The 14,805-nt window shown below is 38.0% G+C and overlaps 2 protein-coding genes across 3 annotated transcripts in view; one reads left to right on the forward strand and one right to left on the reverse strand.

Moving 5' to 3' along the window:
• Window positions 1–4,304, reverse strand: part of LOC139935445 (serine/threonine-protein kinase Nek11-like) — a 25,309-nt gene extending 21,005 nt beyond the window's left edge. Inside the window, exons 1-3 of the mRNA XM_071930060.1 lie at window positions 4,217–4,304; window positions 3,132–3,322; window positions 2,091–2,256 (exon numbers count right to left, since the gene is read on the reverse strand). Coding sequence (XP_071786161.1) covers window positions 2,091–2,256; window positions 3,132–3,295 — 330 coding nt within the window. The 5' untranslated portion in view covers window positions 3,296–3,322; window positions 4,217–4,304. The remainder of the gene's footprint in view (window positions 1–2,090; window positions 2,257–3,131; window positions 3,323–4,216) is intronic.
• The window catches only part of LOC139935446 (single-strand DNA endonuclease ASTE1-like), an 11,828-nt gene extending 2,302 nt beyond the window's left edge, over window positions 1–9,526 (forward strand). Inside the window, exons 1-2 of one of the 2 annotated variants that reach the window (XM_071930061.1) lie at window positions 4,415–4,525; window positions 6,566–9,526. In XM_071930061.1, the coding sequence (XP_071786162.1) occupies window positions 6,695–8,854 (2,160 nt within the window). In that variant the 5' untranslated portion in view covers window positions 4,415–4,525; window positions 6,566–6,694 and the 3' untranslated portion in view covers window positions 8,855–9,526. Of the gene's footprint in view, window positions 1–4,414; window positions 4,526–6,565 lie in introns of those variants that run through there. The other variant, XM_071930063.1, reaches the window with a different exon arrangement.
• The last annotated feature ends 5,279 nt before the right edge of the window (window positions 9,527–14,805 follow it).

Consider the following 14,805-nt stretch of genomic DNA (forward strand, 5'->3'; position numbering starts at 1 on the left):
CTAGACTGTTATAGACGATAAATTGAAGTTTGATAAAAACACAAGTTGTACAACTAGTAAACTACGGCAACGTTTGGATTTTCTCAGAAAGCTTAACTCCTTTGGCGTAGATAACACCATTTTAGTGTTTTATCTTTTAGCCTTATTTGTGTTTATGGAAACATGCTATCTCGGGACAAACAATCTTTTTTAAGAGTAGTTAAGCAAGCTAGAAAAATAACCAGAGTCGAACTAGAAAGCCCAGAGGCACTCTACCATGACCAAGTATGCACTAAAGTTAACATGATCCTGTCTGACCCATCCCATCCCATGTACCCTAAGTTTTTATCAAGTCGCCGGCAGGAGGATCGCCGTTTACAACGTAGAATTAGGACACAACGCTACAACAACTCCTTTGTCCCTACTGCAATCCGTTTTTACAATGACCCTTAAGTCTGCTTTGTTTTATGCGTTGTTGGTTTTAAGGACCTCTCTTGTGTACATTTTACCTTGTATATAAATATTGCTGTGCATAATTTTTAATCCATGCTAGATACATATTTTTATACCTGATATTCTTAATTAATATTTTTATCTATCTGTTTGTTGTTAAATAATTTTAAGCGTTTTTGTCTGTACTGTTTGAATCATGGCCAGTTTTAGTTTCCCCAGTGTGGGATAATAAAGTTCTTATCTTATCTTATCTTATCTTATATGTATTACAACCTCTTTCTACACTTTCACCCCAATTTATGACAAATCAGCTTTTTCAAAATTGTGTTTTAGGAGTCTGCTGTTTCGCCATGGAAGGGTCGCACTTAAAAAGTTTTTTCTTTCCTTCAAAATTACTTTGCTTTTGCTGTACCTTTAAGTTTATGTTTCAAGGGCATTTCATACTAAGTATGGTTGTGAATATAACATGTCCCATTATGACCTCTTTCTACACTTTCACCCTGATTTATGGCAATTCGGCTTGTTCTGTACTTGCGTTTCTCAAAACGCTGTTTTTCGAGTTAGGCTGTTTTGCCATGGAAGGGCCGCACTGAAAAGCTTTTTTCTTTCTTACAAAATTACTTTACTTCTTCTGCTGTACCTTTACTTGATTCAAAATGACTAATATCACAATGAAAACAGTCTGACCAATTTACTGGGGAAAAAAAGACAGACCACTAAAAGTTCAAAAGCCCATAAAACATAAACCTGGCAGTCCTTGTACAGGCTGGCATTGATGTTATGACAAGGTCAGGTCAATCTCACCCTATTAGCCTTTTTGGAAATTGAGTAGACACTGTATGACTGCACTGTTTGGTTGTGGTGTTTACAGACTAAGATACAAATGTGCCCTGGTAACGTGTCCACTATATCTCAAACGATCTATAGACCTCCTCATTTACCTTTGTAGGTGAAAAATACTTGCCCATAAGAATGGGAAGAATAAATGTGGCCATTATCTGAAAATTTGAGTGTTCAAGGCATTTTTTTGCACCTCAATCAATCCACCAATCCACCCCCCCCCCTACATACCATCTAAAAACCATAACCTGTTCTACCTCTCCAGCCCTCAACCTTTAGAACATTTTATTTTGATTTATTGATTAAATCTGGTTTTGAACCCAAGAACTCTCAGAAAGATTTTTATCCTGACTTTCACCTCTGTCACCTCTGACTTTTAGAGGTAAATTTGCTTTGCAGTTGAACTGATTAACTGAGCCTGATTTCATAAAATTTGTCAGCACAAAAACTTGGTAAGCATAGACAGTTCTTGCTTAGCAGAAACAGGTTAACAGTCGAAATTTGTCCTCTGAATTAACAGTTTGGAGTTTTTGAGAAAGAAGTAATTTCTCACTCAATATTAAAATACATCAGGCCTGAAGCCTTTTATTAGCTCCTGAAGGCACACAAATTCGTGCAACAAGGGTGATTTTTCTTCCATGATTCTCTTGCTACTTTGATGACCAATTGGGTAAAATTTTTCACAGATTTGTAATCCTATGCATATGTTGGAATACAGCAAGCTAGAACACTGGTCTTTGACAACTACCACTTAGGTGTCTAGAACCTTTTAAAACAATGCTCTGCAATTGGGCGTAGTTTAGAAAGGATTATCTCACCTCGCAGTATTCAGTAATGATACAGAAGAACTCCCCATCCAGGAAACTGTCGTTGAATCTCACTATATTTGGATGATGGAGTTTAGAGAGGAGTTTAGCTTCATGCATTGCATCCACAGTCTCATCCATGGCCAAGTCTCCACATGAGATTTCCTTTAGTACCTTCCTGAAATGTCAAAGATTAAACAGTTGTGTCACTGCAAAAATTTTATTCAAGATTACCAATGATGACGTCAGTTGAATTCGGTCAATAAACACAAAATTAAACTGTGATACAATGTTTGATTTTGCATTTTAAATCATTCTGCATTATAACATTTTATTATATTCTATTGCTGGCTAATGTTTTTAATGTCTTGATAGACTTATTGTAAATAAATATAGTTTTTTAATATTTGCCAGGGATACTGGAACTGAATACCTTTGGGCTACAGTTTTTTGGTAAACTTTTTTAATTCCAGGCATATGTCTCTGGCTTTTGTTTTGGTTTATGTTTGTATTTTGTATGTGTTTTTATTCCGAATAAATAATAATAATAACCATACTGCATTTGTAGTAAGATCCATTATTACTATTAAATAACAGATGCAACATGATACACTGTTTTCGCACTGAAAACATGAATTCCAAGTTTCAAAACTTTCAAATTTGTTCACAAAAACATTTCCTAATGAGGCAGGTTATTATTGTTGACTAGCTGTCGAAATTGTATGGGTTTGACCACTTCGCCCTGTACGACTCCAAACTCGTTCATAACCCTCCGACTTCGCTAAAAGGTTTATCGCGATTCAGGACCGCAACGCATTGTGGGAAGGAATATGGGGCGGTTTCTCCAACTCGCGCACGCAACGCCATACCTTTGTGTGGGTTTAACAGCGCCCTCTCTACATATTTTGCTATTCGCGATAAACCTTATCGGAAGGATTTTGTTATCCCAACTAAAATAATCCTTGCATCGCAAGACTCCTGCCAAATCTCAGCCCTACAATTTGGTCATTTATAAAGTCACATACATTATAAACAAAATGCAATATTTCTGACCATTCTTCCTCTCCTTTGCTGGAGTTTGCCTTGGTGTCATGTACAAGGTATGCTGTACCAAAGTTTCCACTTCCAAGTTTCTTCTCCACCAGATAGCGATTGGCTAGGACACGATGGTCACTCTTGTCCTCTTTAGGTTTCTTCACACCTCGCGCTGGTGGCATGGTGGAATCAGATCCTCACTCAACAACCTATTAAATAATAAAGCAATTTGGGTAAATAAACAAGAATTTTATACATAGAAATGAACTTCCTCATCGGACTAATGAAATAAATAAATACCTATAAAATTTATAACCATCACAAAAATGACAGCATTGTTATGAATTTCTTGGATTCCATTTTTATGTTGTCAAACTCTTACTAAATGGGTATCACTTTTTACCGACATATTTCCCAGGGCTACAACAGATTGGCCCCATACTTATGGAGTACTAACGGAAACTTAGGCTCCGAGGTTAGATTTGGTCTATTTGTTATTAAAACTTATTAACATTAATTTTGACATTTAATAGACAAGTCAGGTCTAGACATAGTAACTGGGGCGCTGTACTTTTTTTTCTTGAAATAATGTCATTTGTACGTGATCGTGGGGCGTTCAATACAACAGCTGAAGTGGGTCAATGACATATCCCTTTTTGTAAAATGAGTGAAAAAGTGGTGGCGCCATACGGAAAGTTATCCCTGTATTCGTTATGATGACACTTCAAATTGCACGTATTTGTATGGGTCTATTTGTATGCCTGCTGACTTTATTAGGCTGTACCGTAATTTCGTGAAGGGAAGTTCAACTCAGTCAACTAGCCTCACTTGTGTGGCCAAGGTTAGCTGAATCAGGATTCAGCTAACCTTGGCCATTGTGGGGCTACTCTCTGTCTCACTCCCTCAGTCAACATGATGCTGATACGTGTAGCTGGTCAGTACTCTCGTCTCAGTCACTCATCGTTCTTTTAATTTCATTTCCCTCCAATTCTGTACACTTTTCAATCAATTACAAAAATAACTATCCAACGTATTCTTCATCATTAATATCATAGAGCATCCAAGATGCACTTGAAAATCCTTGAAAATTTAAGTTTTCTCACCTCAGAAACTGCGCTTGCGTTGCCAGGACATGAACGCTGAAAATATATATCTTGTTCCCGACTCGCCGCTCAATGGACGAAAGACGTGCAAAGTGTGCGATCTGCTGCTGCATGCGAGACCGAAACCATACTCTCCATCAATTTTGCGGTCCCGTGTTAGTACCCCCTCAACGTTGAGTTCAATGAAAACAACAAAACCCAAGATAGAAGAAGTCACGAAGTAACTGCAGGGGTGGGCATCGAAGGAAAGGCATCATAAGTAACACTTCCACTTCCAAGTTCCCAGCCAGACATCATGCATCATAAATAGTATGTATCCGAGTATAGCTAAATGGGACGCTTAATGTATTGAGACACAGCACTGCTACCGTTAATTTAATGATTAATGAAAAGGGGAGTGTTGCAGTTGCAGCCAGGGTAGTTGCGATAACGTAACCCTCCTGCCGACGTGGTGACGGGGTCGGCAGGAGGGTTACGTTAATACGTTATCGCAACTACAGCCAGGGCAATCTGCAGTGCAATTGTATGTGGTATTGTATTTGTACTCTATTATTTTATACACACACAACTGAGTGGCTGAGCACATGCATGGTCACTACGTGCATGTGCTTTGGCCTATAGGTCTACGACTCCCGAGGTGTTCCCCTAAACATTCTAATGGATGGTCCAGGGATCACTGAGGGAGTTTTAACCGGTCCATCCATTATCACGATCGAGAGAAACACACCCCAACGCAACAGACTATTTATCATCCTCGCATGTCATTGCAGGTAACAGAAACAGAGGTAGTTGCGATAACGTTTATTCCTTCTGCCGTCGGCAGGAGGGTTACACATGTAGTTGCGATAACATTTATCACTTCTGCTGCTGTCGACAGGAGGGTCGCAACTAAAACAAATGCACAGCTGATTGGGTTTAAGGTGGGTAAAATAGACGTCTGGTAGGGCTTATGCGTGTGCCATATTAATAGACCCCTTGCAATTAACGCAGCTTACTCGCATGTGCCTATCCTGGGTGTCATTTTGGGGTGTCTAAATCGTGTACAAACATGCAAAAAGAGAGTTGACACCCAAAATTATGCGCATTGTTCGGAGGCGTGGTCTGTATTGAGGTTACGCGCACGTTTTTACCCACAGAGAACAGCTATTGTCCAACGATCTGCCTCCTTTTTGAGAGTGTGATGTGCCATGGGTCTATAGTCGACTATTACATGGAAAACGACTATCACACAGCCGCCAGGTTTCTACTAAAATTAAGACAATGTGATGCGGTGTAAACCACTGAAACGGCAGAATTTTTCTAAGGGGTGTTGTACTAGTATCCACCTCTTACAGTTTTCCTTTTCTTTTTATACTACCTATATATTAACTCAACAGTTAGGGCCTTATTCAGTGTGTTTTCTTCAAAACTTAATTTGATTCAATGCAATTTCACAGACTGGTTTCACAGCCTGTTTTGAAGACTATTCTTTAGAATCAATTTTCTGTCCAAAAACCAATAAAAAAATTAAGTCAAGTAAATGCGTGCAGTGACAACTTTCACTTAGAATAGCAAGTACAACATGGTAGCAGTTGCTATACCCAAATATCATTGTCTTTTTGTGCTACTCAATATTGCCATTTAAAGGCAGTGGACACTATTGGTACATGTAATTACCCAAATATATCAACATAAAACCTCTCTTGGTAAGGAGTAATGGGGAGAGGTAGATAGTATAAAACATTGTGAGAAACGGTTCACTCTGAAGTCAAGTCGTTTTCAAGAAAGGATTAATTTTCCACAAATTTGATTTTGAGACCTCAAGTTTAGAATTTGAGGTCTCAAAATCAAGCATCTAAAAGCACACAACTCTGTGTTACAAGGAAGTTTTTTTCTTTCATAGTTATCTCGCAACTCCGGCGACCTATCAAGCTAAAATTTTCACAGGTTTGTTATTTTATGTATATTTTGGTATACACTAGTGAGAAGACTGGTCTTTGACAATTACCAATAGTGTCCACTGCCTTTCAGTATGCACGTATAACTACTCGACCTAATTGTTTTCTGTGTAAGCCTTACATGTAAATCATCACTAATGTTTGCTGCAGGCAAGCAACGTTTCAGCACATCCATCTGATTTCAGCTTTCTTTACTTCTGTTGTTGAAAACAACGGAAAAACATTCAGCATATAGTATGTGTTTTTACTGGACTACAAATTTGCTGGAAGAACAATGCAGCAATCAACAAAAAACCAAAATTAACAGCAATCAAGTTATCAATGCATAGAAAATGCCTTTGTTGTTTAAACATATTTCTTAGTTTTGAATAGCTTCTCATGTATTTTGTTGTTATCTTCTCTTTATTTTCAGATATCTTCAGTCACTGTTGAAACAAGAGCAACAAAAGAGCTACATATTTCCATCGACAAACTATGGCTATTTGCTGCTTGTGTCATTGGCATTAATTTCTACTAACTAGTCAACCTGAAGTGGTGCGAGATGGGTGTTAGAGGACTAACAAGTTTAATTGGTGAGCATCCATCATTATTCTGCAGGCATCAGTTACACGATGTCCGCCTTGTGATTGATGGCTATGCACTACTCTACTTCCTTTATCAGGATCCTCCAGCATGTGATGATGGACATCATGGGGGTCGCTATCAACACTTTGCTACCAAGTGTCAAAGTTTCTTTCGTAATCTTGCCAAGTGCAATGTGTCCACGTTTGTGCTGTTTGATGGAGCCTACGAGAAAGATGATAAAAAGCTTGCTGAGGTTAAGACTAGATGCACTGATAGGGTTCGGACAGCTGTAGGTATTGCTAGTGGCAGCAGTGCATTAGCCTTTGCCCCTTGTGTTTCCATGGTGTTTAAGAAGGTACTGGATGATTTAGGTATTCCGTATGCATATTCTAATTTTGAGGCTGATGCTGAGACGGCAGCCCTAGCAAATGCCTGGAACTGTGCAGCTGCTTCACGTGACAGTGACTTCTACATCCTGGATTTGAGAGCTGGGTACATTCCGCTGGACCATCTTGAGTGGAAAAATCCCAGACAAGCTGAAGAATCTAAATCAAAACCCAAAAGCCCTCATCAGCAAAAAAAGAAAGCGCCACCCTCAGCCAGTTATTTTTACATTGACTGCTTGAAATATCAAGGCTCTGCATTCTGTAAGATGTATAAAGTCAAACAGTCATTGCTTCCGGTACTTGCTACTGCAGTCGGGAATGACTACAAGGAAACTTTTGGTAAGTCATTGACTGGGTTCCACGGTTTTGTTCTCTCTCAGTTCTCACGATCCAAAACAAAGAGCAAGAGCTACAATCAAATTACAAGTTATCTCTCTTGGTTGAGCGAGAAGGAGACGATTGAGGAAGCCGTAAGTGATATGATCAAACATGAGAGAGGTGCTAGCCGACTACAGCTGAAAAAGCTGATTGAGGCATCCTTAGAGATGTACTCTCTACCTGACTGTCTGGCCATTGAACAGGTGCTCTCTGGTACATCTAGTAGATCAGGTTCCACTCCAAGCAAGATGGCGATTTGTGCTTCAATACCTCAATGGTTTGTTGAGCTTCTTACCCGGGGCAAGGTAGAGATGTTTTGTGCAAATGTGTTGTGCACAAATAGGGTGTTTCTTCGCATCCAGGTGGAAGACCCATCCCAACAAAGTGCTGCAGTGCCATCTGTTCACATTAGATCAGTGGTGTATGGGATCTTACTTTGGGATCAGAGGTCTCTTGATAAAATACCACCTATTGTGGAGGAGTATGCTCAAGGATTAAGCACACTAAAACACATTCTAGTAGAACCAGTCTATGAGATTGATGGAGGTGATGGAATGAAATCGGCTATTCCTTCCCTCGGAGATGTTCCTGCAATGACGGCTTCCGAGCGGAGACAGTTTCTTCTATCCACTCTTGGGATTAACAGCTCAATTATTGAAGGTATTCCAGAATCATTCCAACTAGCCACCTGTGTGACCGTATACTTAATACATCATGCAGAGCCCTTGGTTAGGTCTGATCATGTTTTAGCTTTAACTGTGAGTTGGCTTCAGGGAGTGGCTACTACCACTCAAGAGTTCATCAGCAGACGCCAAAGTACACCCAGCCTTCTACAAATAGGTCTGATCAACTCTGACGTGTATGCTCTAATGAAGAACTGTAGGTCACATGCCAACAAGTACAAGAAATTCAAGAAGTTTGACTTGGACCTAGAAGTGACGCACAAAATGGCACAGTGGCAGCAATGTTTGTTGGATGTCGTCAACTTGAACAAAGTCCTGTTGGAACCCTTCCCCAACCCTGACATGGCTGTGTTGTACAACGGTCCATTGATACACAGTATCTGCTCTGTTCTTCGTCCATTGCAAATGACAGAGCAGTACCAGTTGGTGATTAGTGAGTTGCTGCAGGGAACACAACGGAGAGTTCGTGCTTTGTTTGATCGACTCCTGGAACCAACCTGGCCACTGCTTACACCGAGACAACAGAAAACCGCGAAATCAAGAAGAAGAAAGAGGCCACCTTCAAGAGGAACCTACAGACCACCATCTAGCACCACTGGACAAGCTGAAAGGACTGAATCGAGTGTAGGTGGTGAAGTAAGGTATAATGTTAATGTTACAAGTAGGTTTGGGCCTCTAGCTATGGAATGAAATAAGATTGTCATACTCTACATACTTGTATGTTCTTAAAGGTGCAGCACACAACCATGGTGCAAGTGTCTCTAATAGCAAACACATCAAACTAGATTGAATGTACAATGTACATTAATGTTTACATTGTAGGTTGCGTTTTTTTGGTTCACACTGGTTTTCACATCAAGGTGATTTTAGTTGTTCCTTGAATAACCTCAGACTTATCACTTACTTTGAGGAATGACCATTTTCTTATTTTTCAAAAAGATACGGTACACCTGTTTCAGCTCAAATTATTTTGTTAAAACTTGCTAAAAGTTTAATTAAAGTTATGAAAGCTTTCTTTGTGATAAAGAAAACTATAGACACTTATGACACGTATGTCAGATTGAAATTAATGTTAGGGATTTTCTTCATTCTCGAACAATAACAGATCATTCATCCATAATCAAGCCCTCTGTTGACAGGTAATTCTCATTAAACCTTTCAGACACAAGATTCAGCTAGAATAATTCAATACTTTTTGTTTTATAAGCATGACTGAATACATGAGCCAACAGATCCGTATTTAACAGTGGATCATTTTTAGCAAGCTATGCATGTGTTGATTTCATTGATGCTGATGGATCAGAACTGATTTTATTAAAGCATCTGACTATGTGTATGAAACAAATGAATGATTAAAGCAATAGCTGGGGTGGGGGGGGGGGAGGCAATTGGGGGCAAATCCATACTCAAGCTAGGGGTTATTAAATGTATTTTTTTATATTTCATTTGGAGGGAAAACAAAGGGGGCAATGGTTCTGAGAGGGGGTTATGTACATGGAAATGTGCAGTATTTTTACACCACTCAAAAGTCAAACTATCAGCCATCGATTTTGAGAGGTCTTACTTGCTTTTGACGTGGAGTGCGTTCCACTCGTGCAAACGTGGCCAACAGTTGCGCACGTTCGCAAACAACTTGAAGTGGAACGAGTTGTGTGCTGCCACCGTCGGCGAACGTTGGCAACTTAAGGCGAACATACTTCTGAGGTGTTGGCGAGTGGTGTTTAAAATGACGGACAAGCTAGTGGAACTATTTCTTTGTCACAAACATGATTATATTGTATTTTCGGTGATTTATAATGAAGATTTAAAGTAACAAAGTTAATTAGTTGAAGAAATGATGTAGAAAGAAGGACTACATGTACATACAGCAAAAGCGAAGTTTAAAAAAATACTACGTACGGCGCTGCCATATTGACATCGCGTAATGCGCACCAATCGTTCCAAAGAAAAAAACGTTTACACGAACGGTTGCGAGTCGTTTGCGCAAACAGTTGCGAGTCGTTTGCGGGAGTGGAACACACTCTTGGTTGATGGTGCTGTTTGAGCTTGTGCAATACTATAGTGGAAATATCCAACTCAGTATAATATAATGGCACCAGCTTATTTTTATTGGACTTTTAAATGCGTCTGTGTCAACTTTTTTTCTGGGCACATTCAGGGCTGTGATTGGTCAATAGACATAAATGTGTAGAGCTTAATGGATTGGTTTGTTACAAGCATTTTAGTGTTTTCACATTGCACGTGTCGTCCTTTGATAATAGCACCTTCTAGAGAGTTAAAAAAAAGGTTGCTCATTAGCTCCAAACACTGCACTGTACTTTCCATTGTTTATTCATGTTGCTTGACCTCATTTCATAAGGTCGATCACAAGTGATTCATTTCAACATTCTGAACATGATGATGAATAATTTTCTAAGAATGTTTGAACAGTTTTTAAATTGAAGATTTTAAATGCAAATTGTACAGGTACATGTGCCATCTTTGTATGAAAAACATGAAAACGATTTTTAATCTCCAAAAAGTTTAAATTAATAGGTTTTCCTTTATTAAATGTCATGTTTAGGGTTTTGAAGTTTTCAAGTTTGATGTTGCCTTTTTCCGAACTCATTATTGCATAATTTGCAATATGTTTATTTTGATGTGCAAGTGCAATTCAACCACTCAATGCCCTCTAATTAAGGCAGACCTTGCAATAGACCCTTCCCATGAAATATGTAAACTGCACATAGCGCGTGTGCACTAACGCTTTGGTTGGCAAAATAAGGGAACATCATGCTGTTTTTGTACATGGCTAATGGGTGCGTGACGCGATTGGATTGCGCGTCTGATTAGTCTATGGCAGTTGCCAACCAACAGGGTCTGTACGCATGCGCGAATGTAATTAGCATACTTCACGGAAGGGTCCATTTAATCTCCACTAATTATCCTCCACCCACATGAGTTGATCCTGCACAGTAGGGATAGTCTATGCAATGCCAAGCCCTTTGTCAATGGTATATCTTTTCCTGCTTTCAATTTGTGTTAACTGTGTACACTTTCTATAAGTTTATGTGGCTGCATTTCAACAAAACTAAACATTGTAACTGCTCTTGAGTACATGTAGCTTGAATGAAGTTTTAGTAATCCAGCTTGAATTTACACAAGTAAACACTTACACATTGTATACTTATCAACTTTTTACTTTTCCCACGTTAGACCTTACGCACATGATGTCATTTCAGTTGGATGTCAAAAAGAGATGTTCATTGGCTAATCCTCTGTGCTGCGCCTACAAATTCAGCATTTTGATTGTTTCATCATTGTTTTACCTCTAAGATGGCACCTGGAGGATGTCAATGAATCAGGTATATTTATTGAACATCAATTCAAATTGATTCAAAAAGTAACTGATACCTTTAAAATGGTTGACTCTGGATGTAAAAAAACCTTAAAAATGTTTAAGGTAAATTACATCATGGTTGCACAATCTAGGAAATAATTTTGTTACGAGTCAGCATCTTTCTGACATAGATTGGGTGCTAATATACTACAGTGCTAATGTCAAGGCCTGCCTTTATTCTAGGGGTAGGGAGGGAGTTACATGTGTACATTACATTTGTAAATTATATCTGTTGTGAAACTGCAAAATTACATTTTTTCAAATGATGTTAAAGTGCTTTGGCACAAACTTTATAAATGTTTTTTAATAATACTTTTTGTAACATTTTTAATGCTCAGTTTTTATTATGTTCATTATTTTTTACCTCGCAAAGCCTTTTTTCCGGTCACAATTGAAGGTGAAAAAACCCATACATTCAAGTTAATACTGTAGCTGCATGTTTACAAAACTCTGGACACTATTGGTAATTACTCAAAATAATTGTTCCCATAAAAACTTACTTGGTGACGAGCAATGGAGATTGTTCGCATAAAAACTTACTTGGTGACGAGCAATGGAGAGCTGTTGATACATGTAGTACAAAACATATGTGAGAAATGACTCTCTGAAGTAATGTAGGTTATGAGAAAGAAGTAATTTGAAACTCAAATATTTGAATTTAATTAGAGACCTCGTGCGAAAAGGGTGCGACAAACTTTTTTTCTTCATTATTCTTTCGCAACTTTGACGACCAAATGAATTCAGATTTTTACAGGTTTTTTGTAGTTGACACTGGTCTTTGATAACTACAAAAGATGTCCTTGCCTTCAAGTAACTTTTGCTTGACCAAATTAATCATTTTTTATATTGCATGAGAAATTCATTGTGGAGTTTAAATGGCAGTTTTAAGGTATTGTTTACCTACAGTTCAAGAAATTATTTTTGAAGGCAGTGGACATTATGGGTAATTACTCAAAATAATTATCAGCATGAAACCTTACTTGGTAACGAGTTATGGGGAGAGTTTTATAGTATAAAACACTGTGAGAATCAGTTCCCTCTGAAGTGGAGTAGTTTTCAAGAACAAAGTTATTTTCCGCAAATTTGATTTTGAGACCTCAGATTAAGAAATTGAGGTCTCAAAATCAAGCATCAGAAAGCACACAACTGACCGATTGAGCTCAAATTTTCACAGGTTTCTTCTTTTATGCATATGTTGAGATACAGCAAGTGCGACGACTGGTCTTTGACAATTACCAATAGTGTCCACTGTCTTTAAAGTGATTTATTATGCCAGTGTATTTGCATGATTTGTTTTCAAAAGGTTGATATGATTCATTGTTTAGAGTATAATTAGCAAATTAATACAGTTTAATGCCTTGATAAAAATAGCACAATTATTGTTGTGTTTTAAATGAGCAAGACATCCAAATCAAAATATGCATTTTATACCAACTGTTGTCCAAAACGATCATAACTAAGGTTAACAAATATTAATAAGGGAATCAATGTGTGGTGACGAGATTTCAACTAGTGGTTTAAACCCAACGAGGCCTGGTTCTTGATAATTTTACCGAGATGAAGGTAAATTATCAAGACCCAGGCCTCGGCGGGTGTAAACCATTAGTTGAAAACTGATTCAACACACTTTGATTCCCATTCAAATACCTTTTGGGTCAAAAAACATAAACACTTTTGGTCAAAAAGTAAAATAGATGCAAAAACTATAATTTTTCAATGATTTCTTTCAACACAACCCTCAAGCTATGAAATGGTTAGGCCCTCCGCCGCCCTCGGGTTAACAACTCATTATAAGGGAACGCTGTGCACGTTGCGCGTATCGTGTTATGTGGCACAACTGTTCCAGCGGTTGCTCTCGACCAATAGGAATGAAGAAACTGTCTTATAAGCACAGGTGCAAACTCTGGTGTTATGCCCATGTTCCAACACTTTTTACTGGTCATAAACAAAGGTTTATACACACCCACGTGATGCGCTCTCCACCAATAGGAATAGCGAAACTGTCTTGAGTTATTTATGAATGTCATTTATGGCAATACCACAAGAGAAAAAAATACTCATTGCAAAGCAATTGTTATGTATTATCTTTTGTGTGCCAATGAGAAAAATAATAACATCTACATGGAGAGTTCCTTAATACATTTCCAGAGAAACTTAACTTTTCATACTTAATGGGCATTTGAACTTTCAGACAATTTCTGTTCTGTGTTACAAAGAAATTGTAATAAAACCCAATAATAAGCCTGAAAAGGTGTTTGTTATGTAAATTATGCCAATATTTAATACAACCAGAACTTGCCTCGGGCATTATTTTAAGATTGAGAATGAATAAAGTGTAAATGATGTTTCAATAAAAAGTGGCTTCTTGTGTGCAAGTTATTTTGCTGTGTGGAATAAACAGAGTAAACTTGCTAATCAGTCTTCATCGGAAATAGTGCTCGACTTCACAAAGCACCAAGATTCATTTTAAGACGAGTTGTCAATAGTGACTTGTATAATGAAGATTGATACAAGTCAGTCTTCATCGGAAATAGTGCTCGGTTTCACAAAGCACCAAGATTCATTTTAAGATGAGTTGTCAATAGCGACTTGTATAACGAAGATTGATACAGTTGAGATAATTTGTTTACTCTTTGTGAAATCAAGCCCATGGTTTTATTATTATTTCTTGGACAAAAGTCATAACACTATTAAAGGCACTGGACACTATTACTCAAATAAATTTTTAGCAAAAAATTACTTGGTAATGTGCAATAGAGAGCTGTTGACAGTATAAAACATTGTGTGAAACAGCTCCTTCTGAAGTAACGTAGTTTTTGAGAAAAGTAACTTCTCACAAAAATATTTGAATTTAAGCATCTGGAAGCACGTTTATGTTTGCACATGTTGAGGTACACCAAGTGAGAAGACTGGTCTTTGACAATTACCAATAGTGTCTAGCGCCTTTAAAGGTTGCACTTTTCGCAGTTTTAAAAACATGCACTTTGCTCCATAAAGGGTGAAAGTTCAATGAATGAATGACTTTAGATAAACCACAACAGCAAACAATCTGGCTTCTAAATCATTTCAAAGGTTATATTTCAAGAAGATCTGGGCCCAATTTCTTCAAGCCTGTAAGCACAAACATGTGCTTAACACGAATTTTCTTCCTTGATAAAAACAGGATTACCAACCACTTTTCCATTTGTTTCACATTGTGTGTGAGAAATATTGTTACTGTTGTTTGCTTATCCTGAAAATCACATGGAAATGTGGTGGCAAT

This window comes from Asterias amurensis, chromosome 3 (genome assembly GCF_032118995.1).
Source record: "Asterias amurensis chromosome 3, ASM3211899v1".
NCBI lineage: Eukaryota > Metazoa > Echinodermata > Asteroidea > Forcipulatida > Asteriidae > Asterias > Asterias amurensis.